The sequence below is a fragment of the Amblyomma americanum genome, chromosome 1 (assembly GCF_052857255.1).
Source record: "Amblyomma americanum isolate KBUSLIRL-KWMA chromosome 1, ASM5285725v1, whole genome shotgun sequence".
Taxonomy (NCBI): Eukaryota; Metazoa; Arthropoda; class Arachnida; order Ixodida; family Ixodidae; genus Amblyomma; species Amblyomma americanum.
The window spans coordinates 153,541,453-153,564,303 of NC_135497.1; the positions used below are offsets into that span (position 1 = coordinate 153,541,453).

General features: G+C 44.5%; 1 protein-coding gene across 1 annotated transcript in view; it reads left to right on the top strand.

Moving 5' to 3' along the window:
* Window positions 1-22,851, top strand: part of Galphao (G protein alpha o subunit) — a 119,258-nt gene that overhangs the window by 70,822 nt on the left and 25,585 nt on the right. Inside the window, exons 3-5 of the mRNA XM_077647386.1 lie at window positions 9,976-10,128; window positions 13,630-13,669; window positions 17,950-17,992. Of these exons, the coding sequence (XP_077503512.1) occupies window positions 9,976-10,128; window positions 13,630-13,669; window positions 17,950-17,992 (236 nt within the window). The remainder of the gene's footprint in view (window positions 1-9,975; window positions 10,129-13,629; window positions 13,670-17,949; window positions 17,993-22,851) is intronic.

A 22,851-nucleotide genomic window follows, 5' to 3' on the forward strand; every position in this document is an offset into this window, starting at 1 on the left:
GTAACAAAATTTTCTTTCCCTTTAATCTGCTCTCATTCTATGAATACATACCGAGGCTCTTTAACTGAGCTACAAAGGCCTATTTGTTTATACTTTGTCTCTCACTCAGAAGACTTTCGTTAGTCTGCAACATAATCCTTCAACTCAATGATTTTGAACTCGAAGCCCATGAATATTTCGCTCCCCTAACAAGATTCCACGCTGGAAAATATAGCCAAGGACTGGGAACTAAGGCAGATATGCTCTCTTTGATGGCCTCATTTTTTTTTGTTGTCACAACACTGAAAGCTGAAAATCACTGTGAGTCCGAAGCCGTTAATAGGGAGGAGTACATGTTGCTGCTCAAAAATTTAATCTTTATGACGTCGAAGAGAATACGGAGCGCCTGTTGTTCAACGACAGCGATAGCCGTGCAGACTATTTTACTCATCATTTCGCCACCAGCTCCTCACGCAAGCGTTTCATTTACGTGCTGATGGCGTTCTACGATAGCTTCATTAAGCAAATAAACAAAGAACAGTACGGCACTATTGCAAGAAATTATCCTGCCTAAGAAGCGAACGACTGTATTTCTGTTCTTGTTGACGCTATTGCTGCATGCGTTGTTTCACATGCGCAAGATTTCAGTCGGGAGTTACCAAGAGTAATAAAAAGAAAAGGGAAAACAGCAACAAAAATGTTTTCGTGTTACGTTGATTAAAATACTGAATGTGAAACGTGTGCGCCATGAAGAGCCTGCAAATTGTAGCGCAACCGCCAAGTCGCTTTCACGAAGTGCCTGAGCGCCTCACTGAAGGCGCTTTTCTCACATACATTATCAGTCATGCAGGCAGAGCACGCTCTACAGGCATGGAGCTGGGACAGCGTTTCTCGTTACGGGAAGGGGAGGGGGCAAGCACTGGAAACTGGGCAAGAGCCGCTCACCGGGCCCGCTGCCAATCGGTTAAGCGCGCGGCGCGCCGTCAATTCTTGGCAACGAAATACATCAACCAAGAGAGCGACGGGCTGGAAAACAGGAGGCGGCGTGTATCGCGTGTAGCGGCTACATCAGACAGACCTCAGGAGCACCAGTTTGCCAGCGGTCCTGCGACGCGTACCCAATTTATTTGCAGACGTCAAGTCGTGACCGTGGCGCTGCGCGCCGCTTTAAAGTTGGAGGGCGCACGCACGCTTGATCTGATGCACAGCACGCAATTGCTCAATCACGCCATCCCTCTGCACCGTTTGTATCAGCCCAGCGAAAGGGAAGTGCAATCAAGCAGTTTTGTCGGTTTTTGTGACTAACCAACAGTGTCTCGCCAGTAGAGCGTTATATTTTATTACTGCAACGAAATAATTTTTTTAAAGGAATCGGATTACCTGTGAATGTAGGTAGCATCGGTACGCGTAAATGCATCTTTTCTAATGACAACATTCATACGCTCTTCTATGCAATGTGATGTACGTGTGGAGTCAGGGACTGCATAAATGTTTAACCATGCGATGCTCATTCAACGCGATGCTCCCGATGCTGGCTGAAATAGGCTTCTTCTATCCAACGGAAAATATCAGTTGTGCAAAAAAGGGAGAATTTGCGCCTTGCGTTTGGTGTCAGGTTTGGTTGTAATTTTTTTTTCTCCTGTTCTCTGCGTCCTCTCAGCTGCTTTTGAGACCAAGTGAGAAGGAAGGAATAGTCTCGTGTCAAGAACTTGCGCTCCATGTATGCAGAATCTCTCTGACCAATGCGCAAGTATATCTATTGGGAGTTATGTATGCTAGATTTCAGCCAGAATAGTCTCTCAAAAACCGTAATTTCTTTTCAGTCATGAGCGCTTATTAGTGTCGGACCGCATTAGGCGCGGACGAATTATCGCGACTGGGTGATGGCTGCACCGTCTTCCCTCTTGGGGCCTTTCAGAGTTTCCTGCGCAGATGCGCCGGCGGAGCAGAGATGCGTGACCGCCTCGCACCGTCCGTGCAGCGCCGATCAACAGCGGACGGCCGTCGCTCGTGCTGGCCTAGATGGGGCAGCCGGAGGATTTGTTAAGCAAAAAGCGTTCGCCCGGGCCTCGATAAGGAGCGGGCGGGGAGGGCGCATGAGCGGCTGCTTAATTCAATCGGCGGAATAAGCGGCCGATGGGGCGACCTCGCGTGCGGCTCGGGTGGAGGGAACCTGCGCGAAATCGAATGCAGCGCGAGGCGTGAAGCGGGCGCCGACGCGGCGTCGGGCCGGCGCGCTCCTAAGCGCCTGATCGCTTGCTCTCTCCGGAAGGGAAAAATATTAATAAGTAAATGAACAGCCCCGTTCGGTTCCTCCTCGCGGGAGAAGCGGAGGCCTGGGTGCGAGGCTATGCAGCCTGGAAGCAGCGGCGACTCTGTGCGCGCCCTCTGGGCGACCACACCCCATCACGTGACACCTCCCTCCCCCTGGCGGGAGCGCTGCTAACTAGACGGCCACAGGCTTCTGGTTTTCTGCTCCCACCGCTCTTGTTTTTAGCCGGACAGTTCGACCACACTCAATTTCCGGGAAACCTGCCGACTGCGAATGCTGCGCCGGCTTGTTCGCGGTACTGGCGTTCTCTTTCATGCGTCTATCACTCTACCAGAGAAAGGTGCTTCTCCCGGTGCTGCCGCTTATTACAAAAAGTCCGCGGCTTGGCGCATTCGAAACGGCCGCGTCTGTGGCGCGGGTCGGGCTCACTCACCCACCCCGAGCCGGCGTCACGGTAGAGCGCCAGGGGTCGCCGCCATGGCCACGCAGTCCTGCTCATGAGCACCCGGCTCACGCGCTGCCCCAGGGCCGCTGCAAGGACCCCAGCCGCACCAATCGCAGAAGAAACGATGCAGGTTGACGACGACGCAGCGAGTGCAAAGAGCGGCTCAGTCACACCCGTTCCACGGCGGCCTATCATACACGGTAGTCCACCCGTACAGATAAAAAGTGAAGATTACACATAAAGAGAAAATGGCAGCCTTTGTGGATTCCTCATGTTGAACATTCTCGGGCAAAAGTTTTGAAAATTGAAAAATTGTATGACGCTATTATGGAAATACTGAAGATAAAGATCTACTCTTCGAATATGTAGCAAAATTTTTCTTTTAAAGTGTTTCCATCGATCGCATCAAAGAGTTAAGAATGCCATAGAAAAAACAATGAAGAACGCTTTTGACGAATGTAAAAACGTCAATAGAAAGAAGACAAAATCGCCGTCTGGTGATCTGCGGGTATTTTGATTACTATAGTGAAATCTTACATGATATGAAAAAACTGCGTTCATAAACGCTTTCCCCGCTCAAAAATGCCTTTGTCCACAATTGTTGGGTAAGTGTATATGCTCCTCTGAATGAACACGTCCTGCACTGAGCGTTACAGGAAAACAGACCCAGCATAGCAAGAGACCCTGGATATCTTTTACGAATGCAACCTTTCCCGACTGCGTAATCATGCCTTCCGTATACGCGGAGTACGATACAAAGAAATAATAGCCTAGAACCGTCCAGAGTCCACCAAAGTTGTGCCGTTTTTTAGTTGTGACTAACCTATCAGCGGTAACGTTCCTTCTCGTTTTATGACCGCTAGGCGCCATATGTGATTTTATATCACCTGGAAACGAATCGAGTCGTCCGAAAATGAGAAATAATCGCGTCTAATGAACTCAGGTTTGCCGCATTTGTCAGCGTGTTCTTTTTTTTTTGTATCGCTTGCCCTGCTTGAGAGAAAATGTACTAAACCTATGCATAGCTCTCTTTCTTCAACTTAAGTGACCTGTCATTTTCAAGTCCTTATGCTTCTTTCCTGACCACAATGCAGTTTATTATGGGTACTAGAGGCCAAAACAGGCGAAAGGCAAAGGTAGAAGACAATACAGATGACCGCTGACTTGCAACTATTTTTTTTAATTGAAATCAACACGCATTTTATAGGTCAGAGTAATGTGACACTAAAGAGCCTAGAGCTCTTGCACAAAACGCTTTTAAGGGGTATATCTTTAAGATCCCATCTGCACCGCAAACAAGACTCCCCCCCCCCCCCCCCCCCCCTCTTTGTTACCTCAACTCATAATCATGAAAGAAGGCTGGATTACACATTGTGGTTGTCTATTTCGTATGTAATATGCTTCCATTAGTTCTCTAGTTGTTTTATCCCGGTGGTGAAACAAAGTCTTTGTGTTGGCAACAAAAGGGCGGCACACTTTTTTTTCTTTCCGTCTTTCCTGAAACCATGCCAGTGATCTTTAAAAAATGGAATAGCTTGAATCCGTGAGTGAGTTCAAGTGTTCATGCAGAGGAATATTAATGCAACGGCTGGTTTGACCTATATATACTTTCTTGCATGATAGTAGGAGCTCATAAACTACTCCAACGATAATAATCTACAATACAGTGTCGCTGCAACTGTATCAATGGTAATATAGATAATTTTTCTTATTGTACAAGGTACACACTGTTTGTTTTCCGTGGATTTTTTTATAGTGCTAATGTTTCCCTTGATGACAACAATAGAACAAGTGTATGCGAGGCAGTCATCTCTATGCTGTTTTAAGGCAATATCGCTGTGTAGTGGCGAAGTTCGCCATCCTTATTTGAGACAAAGTGCAACGCTGGTGATTGCAAGCTTTCGAGACGCTCTGAACATGGGCGCGACAATGTATTTGGAAAACTTTTTGTCTGCATGACAGTTGGATGGTAATACCTGACTCCCGCAACCTATATGTCAAGCCCCTGATCAACAGAGGAATCAAATGCAGCTCGAAAAAAGCGCGAAATAATTTTTTGGTTTGGGTTGGTTTGTTTTATGGGGGTTTGACGTCCGAAAGCGACCCAGGCTATGAGGAACGCCGTAGTGAATGGCTCCGGAAATTTGGACCACCTGGAGTTCTTTAACGTGCAGTGACATCGCACAGCACACGGGCCTCTAGAATTTCGCCTCCATTGAAATTATACCGCCGCGGCCGGGATCGAACCCGCGTCTTTCGGGTCAGCAGCCGAGCTAACAACTGAGCCACCGTGGAGCTTACTTTAAATGTGCCGGCTTACATGTGTACACCGCTGCTCATGGGCGCTCATAAATTTGTTACAGGGAGTAAATTTTAAAGGAGAGTCTAAATAAACTACCACATTATATTGCGATGCCGTTTCTTCAAGAGAATATAGAATAATTGCTCACTGTAGCTTATGTTTTTTTAATTTCTTGTTTGAAATCTAGCTGAATTTCGTCAGGTGTTGATAAACCTTTTGCCTGCTCTCCCTCGGTTTTGTTATGCAAACCAAAATAGAGATGTAAAAAATTATAAAAATAATAATTTGGTTATTAGGTCTCATATTAAGAGCGCCGTAGTGGAGTACCGACGAATATTTTCGTCTTCTTCGGTTCCTGTCTTTTTCGTCTGTCATCGTGTTGTTAGCGCTCTTCCATGAAGTATATTTTCGGCTACCCGGTGCTCTTTAGCGTGCACCGAAATCTGAGCACTCGAGTGTTCTTTCATCCTGCCTTGCTTGAAATAGAAGTGCCCTGTATGGAACCCCGCGCCCAAGAGTATGTCTGTATACGTTACGCTCTTATTGCAGTAGCCAAAAATCTGTGCCCCTGGTCAAGCACCGTCTACTCGTTGGGTTTCAGAAGGAGCTATTTGGTTTTGGCCACAATTCTTTTGCAGTGCAAAGTTCAAGACTTTAAGCTTCTTTTTAGGGATGAACGGAAGCATTTTCTCTCCGAATCTAATGATATACAAACTCAATCTGATTGCCCCATTTTTTTTTCGATTCAATGACCCGAGTAAATGGTGTTGGCAGCGAAAATCAATGTATTTAGGGCCGCTTAGGTACTTGTGAACGGTGGACACTGTTTTAAAACACAGCAACTGTATATGAAAGAATGGTCCGCAGCCTTTTGTCAAGTTTTAAACTACGCCAGGGTCATGTCTGATTCTACAATTTTAAGTCTGTAGCTTAGAAAATCAGCATAGCATATGATACCACTGAACCGTGCGAAGACCGGCCTGTTGTTAATTCGTAAAGTATACTGAGCAGACTAAAGCAATGCAGTAGTCTTGGCCACTACTTGCGAGAGCGCGTCAAAAGCGTTGTCTTAAGTTTTCTGTTTTTTTTTTGTACGCTCTGCTAGCTCTTAGTGACTCATTTCTCCTGATTTTAGACGATGCGGAACCAAACAAAAGTGGGCTCGTAATCGCTTTCACACGTGATCATATGGACCTACTCATTCGGACCAGAGGGAAGGAAAGAAGTAGCTGATGAAAAGGCTCCCCCCCCCCCCCCCCCTCCTAATCGGTCAGATTACGCCAAAAGCAATACTGTGCGTATGCATTGATGCCTGTTTATAGCTTGTAGCGCAATCAAATGAATGTGGAGGTAATATAATGAGAGGCGCAGTGGCGCTAAGTGCACTCATCTTATACGACAGCTTAAGACCCAGGTTCTTTTTAAACTATTAGGTTTAGGATAAGGCGTTAACTTATCAATGTGAGAAGAAACCAAACATTAAGATTCGGTTGTGCTGAAAACGCGTTGCAATGCTCTGGCAGCACTCCAGCACATATTGTATGTCCTTGTGCCGCCGCGGTGGCTGAGTGGTTACGGCGCTCGGCTGCTAGCCCGAAAGACGCGGGTTCGATCCCGGCCGCAGCGGTCCAATTTCGATGGAGGCGAAATTCTAGAGGCCCGTGTACTGTGCGATGTCAGTGCACGTTAAAGAACCCCAGGTGGTCGAAATTTCCGGAGCCCTTCACTACGGCGTCCCTCATAGCCTGAGTCGCTTTGGGACGTTAAACCCCCATAAACCATGTCCTTGTGACGCATTAGTTTCCACCAAGTCCGCCATCATTAACAGTGAAAATAAAAGAAGACGAAGTCAAATGCTTTTCCATGCGCTTAACTGTCAAGCATTCTTGCACATTCTGCTGATGGTTGTGCTGACATGCTGAAATTTTTGTTAAAATAAAAAAAGGCGTGTCGTTATATGCGTGCTTTAGCCAGATGTGGACACAGTGCAGTAAACAAGGCTGCCTTTCCGAGCTTGGCATTAGTCGGGTGAATTCTTCAGACTAAACTGCAACTCGAAATATTATGCGAACTCTGCTAAGCAGGAAAGAACCTACAGGAATAACCGCACAATTTACGTCAATTTGTTGAAAACACTTACCGGACCGCATGGAGCATAGAGAACACGCAATATTTCATGTTGCGTAAAAGTACCTACCATCGAGAGGGCCAACCATGTATAGTGGTCGCGACAATAAAGCGGAAAAGTCTGCGCACACGAAAGAAGCTGATACCTTTCTTAGAACTAAGGCAATCATGCAAGTTACCATACAGATTGAAGCGCTCTCTCTTGTAACAGTCATCATTTGCGATGTCAAGTTCAATGCTACTGTTTCTATCACACTCGGAGCATTAAACTTACATTTATATTTCCATATATCATGCATGCCGTACGATATATCCAGGTAAGAGTGCATGCCAGTTTTTTGTTATTCGAGAAGTGTGCCATGAGGCATAGGTTTTGGTCGGTTCGTTGCAACAGATGCTGCAAAATCGCTTCTCTGAAAACTTTTGACCATAACCACTTCCGAATGGCTCAGGAGCAGCTCCAGTAAGGCGTACTATGCGCCCAGCAAAAGACAGCGAAGACATCCTGGAAACAAAACTTAAGCGTCTAAACAGAAAGCCAGGGATAACATTCTCGTGTGTAAAGAAAAACATGACCTGCGCTGGTCGATTCATGCATTACGAACGTCACCGGCCCTCAATCGAGGCGTATAGCGGATGGACACCAAGTCATCGCTGGCACGGCAACGCCGCCGGCAGCTTGTAACCATATGATTGGAGGCGGAAATTTCAAGAACAGGCCTTGCTTATAATACGCGGCGCACCGCCTCTGCTCATCAAATCATTATGCGAACAGCCAAACTCGCTTATTTAACCCTCTTTCATGTGAAAAAAAGGTGATACGCTTTCGAATCTGAATTCTCTGTTAAAAAGGCTTGCTATGAAGGAGTCAAATCCCCTCAGTTGTACTGAACTTATGAAGTAGCATTAGTATACATTCAGACAAAGTGCCCGTGTCATATCAGAGGATGCAGCCACCAGCAGGGTATTTTATTATTATTTTTTTCAAATATCTCAAGCTTGTACCTGCCATGTAATCCGAGAACCTTAAATATTTTGAAAATTTTGTTGCTGGACAAAGTGGCTCAAGTGAAGTAAAGGAACACAGCACAAATAATTGACCGCTAGTGGTCTTCTAAGAATGGGGTGGAGCGCATATGGCAAATTCTCGCAGATCATGAGTGGCAGTTTACCAATTTCCTTCAAGAGGAAAGTGTACAACAGCATAATCTTACCGGTACTCACCTACGGGGCAGAAACGTGGAGGCTAACGAAAAGAGTTCAGCTTAAGTTAAGGACCATGCAGCGAGCCATGGAAAGAAAAATGATAGGTGTAACGTTAAGAGATCGGAAGCGGGCAGAGTGGGTGAGGGAACAAACACGGGTTAATGACATCCTAGTCGAAATCAAGAGAAAGAAATGGGCTTGGGCAGGGCATGTAATGCGAAGGCAAGATAACCGCTGGTCTTTAAGGGTAACGGAGTGGGTTCCAAGAGAAAGTAAGCGTAGCAGGGGGCGGCAGAAGGTTAGATGGGCGGATGAGATTAAGAAGTTTGCAGGCAAAGGGTGGATGCAGCTGGCAAAGGATAGGGTTAATTGGAGAGACATGGGAGAGGCCTTTGCCCTGCAGTGGGTGTAGTAAGGCTGATGATGATGATGATGATGATGATGATGATGATGATGATGATGATGATGATGATGATGATGGCCTTCTGTTCCCCTAAGTCGCAGCTTTCGATGAAGCGCTGATCCCATTAAAAGAAATAGGCGCTTTGTGGCATGCCGTAATTGATCTGCGTGCATGCAGAATGGTCCCAAATTCAACGAGGAGGGCAAGATTTGAAGGAACTTTTAATTATTACAGGCCTTTAGCTGGCAGCGTTCTGGCTTTGCCCGCAGTGTGTTCATATCCACCGGCCTGATCAGCATCTTGTCACCTAAGGTAGCAATTATCACGAAAGAAAAGGGGTGGAATCTATTTCGTTGCGAACGCTTGACTGATTCCTTTCGTACAATCAGCACGGAATACAAGGAACGCACGGAGTACAAGGAACACACTCTTTTCCTTGAAGACATGCATGCTGTTTTCGATCAGTTTGTTTAGTTTACATTTCATATATATGGATCGATATGGTGCTGCCCTATTAATTTTTAGCGGTCTTATTTTCAAGAAAAATGAGAAAACAAAAATAAAATAAAAACGTCTCAACGTAGCAACGTTGCTCCAGAGGGTCGCAAGCTTGCTGGACGCTTCGATAATACATCGTCATTTCAAATTAACCTCGTTTTAGCAATTTTTTCCAGTATCCTTAAGTAAAAAGAGGCCATATACGAAACCCGCGGAGCTAATAATAATAATAATAATTGGTTTTGGGGGAAAGGAGATGGCGCAGTATCTGTCTCATATATCATTGAACACCTGAACCGCGCCGTAAGGGAAGGGATAAAGGAGGGAATGAAAGAAGAAAGGAAGGAAGAGGTGCCGTAGTGGAGGGCTCCGGAATAATTTCGACCACCTGGGGATCTTTAACGTGCACTGACATCGCACAGCACACGGGCGCCTATGCGTTTTTCCTCCATAAAAGCGCAGCCGCCGCGGTCGGGTTCGAACCCGCGAACTCCGGATCAGTAGTCGAGCGCCCTAACCACTGAGCCACCGCGGCGGGTGCCGCAGATTGCAGTTTGCCGGTTTTCATTTCAGGGCCGGTTATTTTGCAGATGTCCGCCCCCTAGTGCGTCATCGGGGCGTTGTAAATGGAATGCGCTGAACAGTCAGTTTCATCTAGTACTGCTTAGCTTGAAACACTTTTCATTTCGCTCTCATCGCATTTAAACTCATGAGGTGTCTGTTCTCTTCTTCTTTCTCTGCAGAATTATCCACGACAGCGGCTTCACGCAGGAAGACTTCAAGCAGTACAAACCAGTGGTGTACAGCAACACCATACAGTCCATGGTGGCCATCCTCAGAGCCATGCCAAACCTGGGCATTAGCTTCGGAAACAACGAAAGAGAAGTACGCTCTTTGTAACTTTTGTCAAAACGCGAGCTGTGAGAATTATGTACGTGCGAAACATTACCAGGAATTTGGGACTAGTGCTTCTGGTTGGCTTGCATTGCGTGACACATGGCTTTTAGTATTAAAGAATAGCGCTTTGACATAATCCGTGATGTAAGAAAGAAAGAAAATGGCTGAGCGGCTGCACTTAAGCCTGGGGACATCATCATCATCACTGAAGCGCTATAGGCCACTAGGGTTACCGGCACTGACTGGGAGCTGTCCCGAATTCCTGGCAATGGCCAGCACAGAATTCGGCGACTGCTTAGGCTAGGTTATGGTTTATTCTAAAATCTTTATTGCAGCTTTTTGTCGCCACCCTTGGCGATGAAGGCATCTGCTACGGGTGTCACTGGTCACGGGCTCCTGCTGCTAACTCCTGCAACACAACTTAGGTTCTTGACAGCCCGCTAGGATATAGCACTGTTGAGATGCTGAACGCTGTCGGTTCAGTTGCAGCGGCAGAGCTGCTGTTTAACGTAGCCGAAAGAAAAGTAAAAAAAGAGCGCGATAATTTATATTTAGGGCCAGAAGGCAAATGCATCTTATATCAATGACCTCTGTCCCAGTTGGGAAAAGCGACAGAACCATGTCAGAAGTACGAAAAAATTTTTCTCGTTACGAAAGGTATTTCTGTTGTTTTTTAGTACTTTCGTACTTGAGGGAAGCCACTTACAGTCACCAAAACCAAGGAGCATAGATTTTTTGCTCTGTTCATCAATTGCAGATTAATTAGAGTAATTATTTTATATATATTTTACTAGAAAGGCGAAGAAAAACAGCCACATGTCGCTGGTGGAATCCGAACCCTCGATCTCCGAATTTCCCGTCTGGTATTCTACCAACTGAGCTACGGCGACGGCTGCAAAATGTTCTGCTTCCGAGGGTGTCTATGTGCGTGTAGTATAACCGAACCTTGAGAGTGTTCACCAGCGCTACTCTCGTCGATAGCGGCTGACGTAGTACGTCCTGTAATACCGCGAGTGCCACGTAGGAACGTGATCGAACGGTGATGGCGGAAGCTGCGCGAGAACCCTCTTATGCTACCTACGGCATCAAGACTGCCAGAATCGAGGCCCGAGGCCCTCGTTAGCTGTTGAGGAGACAAGGGGCGGGAAAAGAATGGCTTGTTATGACATACAGGACATAGCGGCATGTGGTTGTTTTTCTTTCTGCTTTCTAATCAATTGTTATCAAAAAACAATTGCACATTTAATCGCCCGTTGATGGACACCAAAAATTAAAAAAAAACATCGCCTATTCTTCTTGGTTTCGGTCACTGTTGGCTATAACTTGTATGTCATAGCCTCCTGTTGAGCGGGAATCTCGGCGTCGTACCGTCATCGTCCGGCGTTCTTTTGCGAAATTCCGGATTGGCTGAAAAGGTTTGCCGTCACACGTGAAGCAGCCGAACTGAAATGTGATTACAAGGTAGCGACACGACTCAAACATTAGTACGACATGTAAGTATGTAACGTAAATAAATTCCGCCCCCCCCCCCAAAAAAAAATGAGTGTAATCGAATGAGTGTAATGAGAATCGAACCCCTAACCCTAGGATTGCGGGTGAGACACGCTACCTGGGTCATACAGGTACTTTTCTTCTGCATTGCATGGAAGCGCAACAACACTTACAGACTTACTTCTAGTCGCATCCCGCGAATCCGCCATGCATAGTCACACCAGTATCCGGCTATCACTCTGGCTGCACATCAAAATTCCGGCATACACACGCGGGCATCGAGTAGAGGCAGCCAGACAGGAGGTGGATCCTGCGCAGCATATACCCTCCGCACAAAAACACACTTCTCTCTGAACGCAGACTTCGATGAACGTGGCGGCTGTGCGCGGCTATCAGTCATGCGGCTCTTCCATAGGCTAAACAGTCCCATGAGCACTAAAATATCACATGGAACCTTAACACCTTCCATTTGTGGCAAAGGTCTTAGAGTATAGGGCGTAATCTGAATGCACTTTTTGCGAGTCTGAAGAATATCTCATAAAAAGAAGATATGAGAACAAAACACAAAGGAATGATCAATAGTCTGGCTGCTGACACGGGCGACTGTTCACTGACCATGGCACGAACGTCCCCTTAGCACAAATCCACGTTTTTACAGGTAATGTAGACGTGTGATGTTTAAAAAAGGAAGTCTTTGCGGCTGATTGAAAACACATCCGTAGCACCGGTTTCAATACACTGTTGTGTAGAAAGGCGAGGTAAGGTTGCCAATACACCGGTACAGGAAATAACGTCCCAATAAGAACGAAACTCTGGAGAGATAGATAGATATCTAGATAAAGAGGAGGAGGGAAAGGCAGGGATGTTAACCAGACAGGGGTTCCGGTTGGCTACCCTGCACTGGGGAAGAGGAATTAGGGGACTAAAAAGAGGAAGAGAGAAGGGGAAAAAGGCATAACACATCACACGCACAACGCTGTCACAATTTGTCACTCAATCCAGTCGCTCTCAAGTAGGCAAAGAGTGCCTTGTATGCCTTGAGGGCAGTCGACGGCTGTGGCCACGGACCGAGGACCTTTTGCTCTGTTAATGGGCGAGGATCGAGGCGGTCCAGGGCACAATTCAGTGTATGTCTTGCACTCGCAAATGCAGGGCACTCACAGAGAAGATGACCGATGGTCTCTTCACAACCACAGCTTTCACAGGCAGGACTGGACTGTCAGCCATCCCCATCCGGAAAGCATAGTGGTTGGTAAAAGCAAGACCGATCCATAAACGGCATAACAATGTTACTTCGCGACGTGCTAAGTTACGTGGAAGACGAAGGCGCAGTCTCTGGAGATAATGTACAGGTACTCTAAGGAAAAGCGTACAGTGAGGAAATGAAACGTGTCGGCAACTTCCTTAATAAGAGAACTCCAGAAAGGCCCATCACGTCTACTACCAAGTAGGCGCGGACATAATCGGCAAATTGATCACTTAATCGTAAATAAGCAAAGCTACGACGAAGGGATGGTTTACAGTTTTAAAAAGTAAAAACCTCGAAAGAAGCTGATGGACAAACAAGTGCTGAAGACCAGCTCCATTAGACTCTAGAGGGAGAAACAAATTGTCACGATGCATAGGCTCCCGCTGAGAGTACCACATGAAAGTCACAAAAATTTTAGCATCAAATGTACTTTTTCTTTGCACAATGCAACACTTGTATTACGTAGATGAGCTTTGGAAACAAGAATATATTGCAAACGTGTGGTCGTGTAAACACAGTTCCGTACCCATCCAAGCCTTTGTTCGTCGCCTGAGAGATGAGATTTGAGAATCCCACTCAGGGCCCATTATCGCGATGCCGATACAAGGGAACGCCCAAATACTGCAAGTCTTCGGAGCCCCACCTGATGTCTCCAGAAAGGCTTGGTTTTGTACCCCTGTGTTCCTACTCAAACCTCTTTTGCTTATCAAGGTTAAGAGCGGCCCCGAACTCTCACAAAACTGTTTACTTACATACAAAGCTTCGAGAATACTCTTTTTAGCAAAACAGAAAAGGGCAACGTCGTGGCCATGAGCCAAAATTTTGACTTGGCACTGCGGTGGCGAGAAGCCACGAATCGCTTTGTTTTTTATTATACTAAGACATAGGGGCTTAAGATATAAAGCGAATTACCAAGGCAATAGCGGGCAGCCCTGTCGAACCGATGATTGAAGCGGAGTAGGTTTGGTAAGCTTTTGATTAACGGTCAGTCTTGTAGTGGACGCTTTATATCATACGAGTTCTATGCCTTTAAAGCAAGACATCACCAATGTTTGCGCTCTCTAAGACTGCAAACAAAAAAATCACGACGCACCTTAGCAAAAACTTTTGCCAGATCAATCTTAATAAAGATCTCCTTGTCCAGCCTCATCTGACACTGTGTCCCACACCGCTCGTGCAATATGGATGTGGTTTTGGATACTGCGGCATTTGATTCCACCCACTTGGTGCGGCCATGATAAATCTAATGCCACAAACTGCAGACCAGAACAAAGAACGTTCGCAAATACCTTCAACTCCCCATTTCACAAGGATATCGGACGATGCCATTCAACCGTTTTCAACCGATCCGCATCTGTGCTTTCCGGCACAGGCCACGCGGGCACGTTTGTTCGCTTGGTTAAAGCACGGTTTTATATGAATGTCTTGTGGTCTTTCACATAATGTGGCAGCTTATGACTGTATGCTAATGATTATGTGTGGGATTATAGAGGGCACTAATTAAGAGAGTAGCGATTAAGCGATAAAGCACAACAAAGTTCCCATAAGGAAGGGAAGGGTCTGGCAGGGGAGACGATCTCCCCAATGCTATTCACCGCCTGTTTACTGGAGGCGTTTGGAGGCCTTGGATTCAGGAAAGTTTGAAATAAATGTAAAGGAAGAATACGTTAGCAATCTGCGATTCGCTGATGACATGGGGTTGCTAAGCCACCGAGGAGGTGAACTGCAAGCATGTTCAATGACTCAGGCAGGCACAGCAAAACGGTGGGTCTAAAAGTTTATGCAGAAAACTAAAGTAATGTTGAACAATCTCGGAAGGAACACCAGTTTACAATTGGTAGCGACGTGCTGGAAGTGATAAGGAAATGCGTATATTTAGGGCAGGTAGTGATCGCAAATCTCGATCACGAGAGTGAAATAGCGAAGAATAAAAATGGGAGTGAAGCGCATTTGATGCAGGTTTTTTTAAATCATGATGGCAGTATATCAATACCCCTCAAGAGAACGGTATATAAGGTGTATAACAGCTGCATCTTACCGGTACTCACCTATGCGGCCGAAACGTGGAGGCTAACGGAAATGGTTCACCTTAAATTAAGGACAACGTAGCGAGCCATGGTAAGGAAAATGTTAAGTGTAACGTGAAGAGACAGGAAGAGGGCAGAGTGGGTCAGGAACAAACGCGGGTCAATGACATTCTAGTCGAAATCAAGACGAAGAAATGCGCTTGGGCAGGGCATGTAATGCGAAGGCAAAATAACCGATGGTCCTTAAGGGTAAAGGAGTAGATTCCAAGAGAAGGCAAGCGTAGCAGGGGGCGACAGAAGGTTAGGAGGGCGGGTGAGATTAGGAAGTTTGCAGGGGTATGGCGGCTGCAGCTGACACAGGATAGGGTTATTTGGAGAGATATAGAAGAGTCCTTTATACTGTAGTGGGCGTAGTCAGGCTGATGATGGTGATGATTAAGCGAGTAGAGAAGTTCATGTCGGTGAAGGGCAAGTGTACGCGAACGGCTGCATGCTTGTGTCCCATGACATTGGTTTGTCATGTGATCTGGTAACATTACTAGACCACGTGATCAGGTAATATTCTAATGAGATCAAGTGGAATGGCTGAGGGAAACCTATCGCATCATACATTTAATGGCTGAGCTTAAGTGTCCCCAAAACGTTTGTCTTTGAAGGACTGGTCAAAAGGCAGTTTTTAAAACTCCATCTCATATTGTTATGCGCGTTGTTTTGCATGTTGCCGATTGATACTTTATGAGAAGTATGTTTTGAAAGCAGAACACTGTCATCTTCATATATATATATATATATATATATATATATATATATATATATATATATATATATATATATATATATATATATATATATATATATATATATATATATATATATATAATCTTAACGGCAAGGACATTGTCGAGAAAGTTGAAAAGTAAAGGCGACAAAGCTGACCCTTGAGAAACTGGTGCTATCTATGGCAATAGGCTACAGACGGTTCCCAAATCACCAAGAATCGCCGCAAACGTAACTTTAAAAATATCAGAAAAGAAGGTCTGAAATTTTAGCACAGCCAATTGAGCAGAATTTCATGCGTGTTCTTTTCAAAAGGTTGAGCGGTATAAAAAAAATCAAGTATAATTTAATAGGTTCTGCTCGAATGATGTAAAATGTGAAAGAATAAATCAGCAAGCCTTAACGCCTTTAATCCATGGTTCGAATAAGTACAATCACATGTTGAAACATGACCATTGTTTACAAAAACACAGTAACTACCCTGTCAAACTTGTAAAACAACTTGACGTCATGTAGAAAAAAAAGACATTTAAATTTGGACGCATCGGCATTATGTCTACTGCAAGATGTTCTACGTGCCTTGAACAAAAACATAAGAGGTATAATAATTTTCTGAATCACCGCAAATCTCATCGAACAGAAAAGTGACGTTAACAAAATAGCAGCTGGCGAGAGTTCAACGGTAACTGTTTAAAAACTCGGTAGTGAGTGAGGAGAGGCCTCATTTGAAGCTCACATAACTCCCGTTATCATGCGATGTTAAAGTAGGTGTTGCAAGTGGATCAAGGTAACCTTCAAGATGTAGGCTTCATAGATCGTGCTTTTATTCCCGCTTTCATTTAATTTCGCGTGTCGCCTTATGTGCGTGTCCCAAGCACTGGGGCGAGTGTGGAGCCTTTTTTTTTTAAATCGTGGACTTGACTTGTTGCATATGTAGGGACAGCTGTATACAATGGAGAGTCGTGGGGGCTATTCTTATGCACCTACCTGAATAGGCTCCGAATCTTGTTGCCCATCAGCCACTAGAAGGGGTCTTCATCCTTTAACAAGAAGCAAAAATTCACAAAGAAAAATGGTGCAGTTATCAAGAAGTAATGCATTATGAATGAAGTGTGACAGTTTCATGCTGCGCTAGACAAGAGATACATTGTTTGATTAAACAACAACCGCAAGTGCTTCCATAATAATCCATTACAGAGTGCTAAATATAGGCGCATCCAGTCAAAGCACCTCTTGAATCAGCATGCAAATACACTGCACTACCTCACAATCGGTTTGTGATTGCATGACATGTGCGTTTGTGAATTCTTGCGTGTACAACATAGGAAATGAGCGATATGGGCTCAAAAACTACACAAAGGTTTTTACCCGCAGTTTCTCTTTAAATTTTTGCAGTAAGCAATTTTTTTTTCAAAAAGCCTGCAACTTCTTCAGCTATTACGTTTTGTATCTCGAAATGAATAATTTCTATTCATTTCTTCTTCCGAAACAGTCAGAAGAAAGATAATAAGCAATACGTTGTAAAATCGCACCTACTTGTAGCTTTGTAGTCATAGTACAACACAGCTTTGAAATTTATCCTGACTAAAATTAACACGTGTATTGAACGCTATCGACGATTTTAGTTGTTCTAGCGGATTTTCCTTCCTTCCTTCCTTCCTTCCTTCCTTCCTTCCTTCCTTCCTTCCTTCCTTCCTTCCTTCCTTCCTTCCTTCCTTCCTTCCTTCCTTCCTTCCTTCCTTCCTTCCTTCCTTCCTTTTTTCCTTCCTTCCTTCCTTCCTTCCTTCCTTCCTTCCTTCCTTCCTTCCTTCCTTCCTTCCTTCCTTCCTTCCTTCCTTTCTTTCTTGCTTCATTTCTTTCTTTCTTCCTTCCTTTCTTTCTTGCTTCATTTCTTTCTTTCTTTCTTCTTTTTTTTCTTTCTTTCTTTCTTTCTTTCTTTCTTTCTTTCTTTCTTTCTTCCTTTCTTCCTTTCTTTCTTTCTTTCTTTGAGCGGGTTCTCATATACTCCGTTCTCTTTATGAAGGACTAAAAAAATCAGGGACTGAATTCTATACTGAGGCAGCTCTTCGTGCGTCCTTGTTCGTAAGGTTTATTTTTGGTAGGCCACGGTCTGAAGCGTAAACCACTCATGGATCAATTTTATGTACGAATAGATACGAACAGCTTTGTGGCTACTTGCTCAACGACTGGCTCAATAACCTGGCTCGAGAACGTGCCCCAAAGTGATTTTTGCTCTTTTTGCATCAATGTCTCTTTTGCTCTCTGGAGATGTGGAGCTCAACCCGGAGCATGATACCAAGACAATTTTGAAAGAGTTATGTGATGGCCAAAAATCAATTCAGGCTTAACTAGTGGATTTGGGCAGAAGACTTCTAGAGGTTGAAAACATCTCAAATGCAGTTAAAAACGGTGCTCGTAGTATTAAACAGCTAACAAAGACCGTGATCATTTCTGTGTTACTAATTTCTTTGCTTCTTTGTATGTTGTTTCTTTTTGTTTTTTGTAACCACTCCCCTCTGTAATGCCTCTGGCCCTGAGGGCAAATGAAATAAATAAATAAATAAATTACATCTTGATGACACTCTTCAGAACCAAAATGGGAAAATAACTGTTTTGAAAGACAGAAGCAGACGGAATAATCTAATGGTGTTCGGAATTAAAGAAAACGAAGAAGAAACTATTGAAGAGCTCAAAATCAAATTTATTGCTGATGTCTTTTTGGATAAATGAGGCGTCACAGTGGAAACGGTAGAAAGAATCCACAGAATCGGAGGGGAGCAAACCAAGAAGCCTCGACCAGTTATTCTAAAGCTGTGCGACTATAATGAAAAGCAAGAACTACAGGAACTGTGAGAAACTAAAAGGAACTGGCATTTCCATTGGCGACAACTTTTGCAAAAAAACTCAAAATAAGCGCAAACATCTCTGGGACTGCCAAAAAAGAACGAGACGAAGGAGAAAATGTGCGACTTGAATATGATAAGCTGGTTATGAATGGCGTGGCTTCCTTCTGGGATGAGTCCGAGAGCCGCCGCGTTAAAATTCGTGGTACCAGAAAACGTCCGCCTGTGCGGAATCAAGAATGAACTAAAAAAAAAACGAGCAACTACCCTCCTTTCAGCTGATAAATCTGAACGCTAGAATCTTGGTCAATAAAACTGGTGATTTAGATTACTTATTAGTTCATTATGATCCACGTGTAGTTACCGGCAGTGAAACTTGATTACGCACGGGAATAGGAGATAGCGAGTTGGTACCTCCAAGCTACAGGATAGTTCGTAACTGCCGGGAAACCCGAGGCGGGGCGTCGAATGATCATAGAAGAAGGCATTCAATTATCACCCGTCTATGGTATCCCAGATCATGAAAGTGTTTGGCGCCACTTAAATTTAGATAAAATTTCTTATCTTGTAGCAGCTCTCTATAGGCCACTAAATGCACCAGTTACATACCTAGAAAATTTGCAAGGTTGCCTAGAACACGCGAAGCCGAGAAACCATACGTTGTATGTTTCATGGTATCTTAACCTAGCAGGCGTTGACTGCAATACTTTGAAAAATAACTCCGGAAAAAAAGGAAGCCGTCTACACAGCCTAGATTCGAAAGGTTAAAAGGCGTTATTCATGTACCTGATTTTCTCTTTTTCCTTGGACAGTTTTAAAGAAGAAGGTGGCGTCAAGAGCATGTGGTTACGGTTCAAGGACATTCTCTTCCACTGTGTTAGCGCATGCATTCCAATGAAACGAAAGAAAAGAAACAAACATAATCCGTGCATTTCGCGTGATATCATCCACCTAAAACGAAGAATTAGTCGACAAAGAAGGGAGGTGCAATGAATTGTAGTTTAATCTCTCATTTATCAGGCCTTTTACGACAAATTCTGCAAGAAGCCAAAACAAAGTATTATGACGAGACATTAACCAATTACAAGAAATCTTCTCCCCATTAATTTTGGTGTCACTTGCCACAGAAGGGATAACAACTCTCATAGCATTGTTATCGGAGATCATGCGACTATCGATTCTTCTGCGATTGCAACTGCTCATGATGTTTTTTTCAGTCTGTGTTTACCGCCCCAGATGCGAACACTGTGTCATCGAATTTACCGTCACAAATACAATAATCAGCAATGCCCGGTATTGAATTACGTATGAAGGAGTGTTATCTCTTGTGCTAAATATAAACGAAAAAAAAGTCTGTCAGACCGGACAGCATACCAGACGCTTTTTACGCAGGTATGCGGAATGGGTAACCCATTATCTGATCATCATATTTAAAACCTCACTCGAAAAAAAACCCGGGTCCCAAATGGCTGGCTTACTGCTAAAGTGGCCCCAGTACACAAAAGTGGAAACAGGCAGACATTTGAAAATTACAGGCCATATTCTTTCTTCTGTTTATTGCAAACTTCTGAGCACATACTATCAAAGGCAATCTATGGGCATCTTGAGTCAGCAAAAATCGTTTTTTTCTTCAAATCAGCATGGTTTTAGGGAACAGCTGTCAACTGTAAAAACTTAGAGACAATTAATGACTTCGCGAAGGCTCTGAACCATAGTCGAACACAGCGATTTAATTAAAAAACTACTATTAATGGGAATTCATCATACAATTGTGCACTGGCTAACAACATATCTAAGCGGGAAGATCCCAATTTGTCGAAATCAATGATTAGTAGATCAGAACTATAAAGCGTAACCGCTTGGTGTACCTCAGAGGTTGTCTTGGGTCCTGTTTTGTTGACTGTATATTAACGACATTGTTTCTGATGTTATTAAAGATGCTACAGTGAGACTTTTCGGAAGACGACTGCCTGCTCTACTGCGGCATCAGTAATACAGACAATCAACGTAATGATGCTCACGCAGCAGTCCAAAAAAGGTGCCAAGGCTGAAAAATGAAGATCAATGAATAAAAAAACAGTAGTTTTGCGTGTCACGAACTGGACCAAACATGCCCATGGGTACTTTATATGCTCGGCTCTACCCCACTTGCTACAGTAGAAACACTTAATTACCTGTGAGTCCTCATTTATATAGATTTAAGCTGGAAAAATCACGTACTTTTAAAATTAGTACAGTCGCAGAAATAAGCTCTGGTTTTCCGTTGTATATCAAAACTAGCCTCAAAATCAGCCAAATTAGTTGCCAATATAACTTATGTGCGACCAATATTAAAATATGCCTGAATTATATAGGATCCCGTAGAAAAGCGGTTTAATAAAGAACTGAAAAGGTGCAAAGAAGAGCAGTTCGATTTGTAATGTCCAGATATACGCGCACTTATTGTGTAACAAAGATGCTGTGTCTTCTTAATATGCCACCTCCAGCCGAACATCGCCGATTTACCAAATTAAAAGTTTTATTTCAACTCTAAAAAAATTCATTCAATATCAATAGCTCCCATGACTTGGTCCCCAAGCAGCTTACGCACCTGAGAGCAAGCAATGAATACTGTTTCCAAACCCCGAACCCACGCATTAATGAGTGCGCTAATTCTTACTTTCCGAGGACGATAGCAAAATGTAATGATTGAGCAGCATCTCTCTTACAGTCCAGTACGTTAACAGTGTTTGAAAAAGCTATTACCACTTCGCACTAAATTCCTTTATCAATGCAATAGATACGCCTAACCGCTTGGTGATTGCATCTCGCCTAAAGTGAAGACCGAAAATGTAGAAATGTTCTTCCTTTTTCTTTTCTGCGTGAATTAACTAATTTCGAAGTGAATATTTATTAACACTGCTTCTGTAAAATAAAACAATTCGTAGCAAGAAATGTGATTGTGTAGATGAAGACGGACTTTGTATCTCTGTATAATTGCAAGTGAACATGTTACTCAAGTGTCACGCCCCACCACTGTCACGGCCCCATGGCCAACAGTATTTACAAATAAAAAGAATAAAATAAAAATGTGGTGCTCCCTGTGCGCATCACAAATGGCGCTGCTGAGCCCAGAGATGCGAGTTCGATCACGGCCGCGGCGATCTCATTTCGACGGAGGCGAAATGCTAGAGGCCCGTGTACTGTGCGATGTCAGTGCACGTTAAAGAACCCCAGGTGGTCGAAATTATCCGGAGCCCTCCACTACGGCATCCCTCACAGCCTGAGTCGCGTTGGGACGTTAAACTTCTTCAAACCATATACCACAAGTGCCGCAGGTACGTGCGTCCCACTGAACGATATAAGGCAATGTTACGTGGGCGCCGTATTAACTTTGCTCTTAGCTCGTCCCCACTGATTGATTTCTGCATTACGTAATAGCGGATGGCTCTCCTGTAAGGCACCCGTCTGCTAGGCATTTGAAAGTGCTGTCTAGTCAAGATACAGCTGGTGATCGATGGTTTCAGTTAAGCTCTCTGAATTACTTACCAAGTCCCCAGTGAGTCTAACCGGTGCGGTGGTCGAAGCCACGCGCAAGCTGCGCCTGTGTCAAAGTGGCCAGTTTAGAGATCATTTACGTTGTTCTCAAAGCACTGGCTTAAGAGACACTTCCTTCAACTGTTTCGCCACCAAAAACGAGCCCTTACTGCTCTTGGTGCGGCTAAGCTCTCCTAGCTTAAAGCTGAGTGCATGTTATCCTAGTAACTGCCATATTTTATCTAACAAGCGGCGTCAGGCTAGCAGTTCGCACTACTAAGGTACCCCCCGTAAGTCTGACATCGCGTGACGTCAGCAGGTGCTTGACACAGTAAATGCACTCTCACCAGAGTTCATTTAAGGCGTCTCCCATTTTTTACGCCTGCCATGGTCGTTGTTTGAACGTTAGTTGTCCGCGTCACAGCATGGGCAGGTTGGTACCAAGGGTTGAAGCTGTTTGTTACCTGTACAGTGTCTGCCTCTTCTATTGACCGTCTGGACTAAACATATTAGTAACCAAGATTAAAAGTAAAGAGTCAAGCTGAAGGTTAAAAGAAAGACGTGGAGCTGAACGGTTCCTGCTCTTAGGCCAGCCTCCGCGCATCCAGAGGCAGCATGACGAGGGCGGGGAAAATACCAACTGCATTCCGTTTTCTTCTTGGCCCTCCGCGCTCCTTTTGCCGGCGTGTGTCGCGCTAGTCGTTCTAGCTCTTCAAGTGAAACGAAGTCGAGATAGGGAAGCGCGCAGCGAAGTCCTTTGCGGATGACAAGCGAGCGCTTCGAGTGGGGGAGGAAAGCGGCACCGCCATCTCGGTGCAG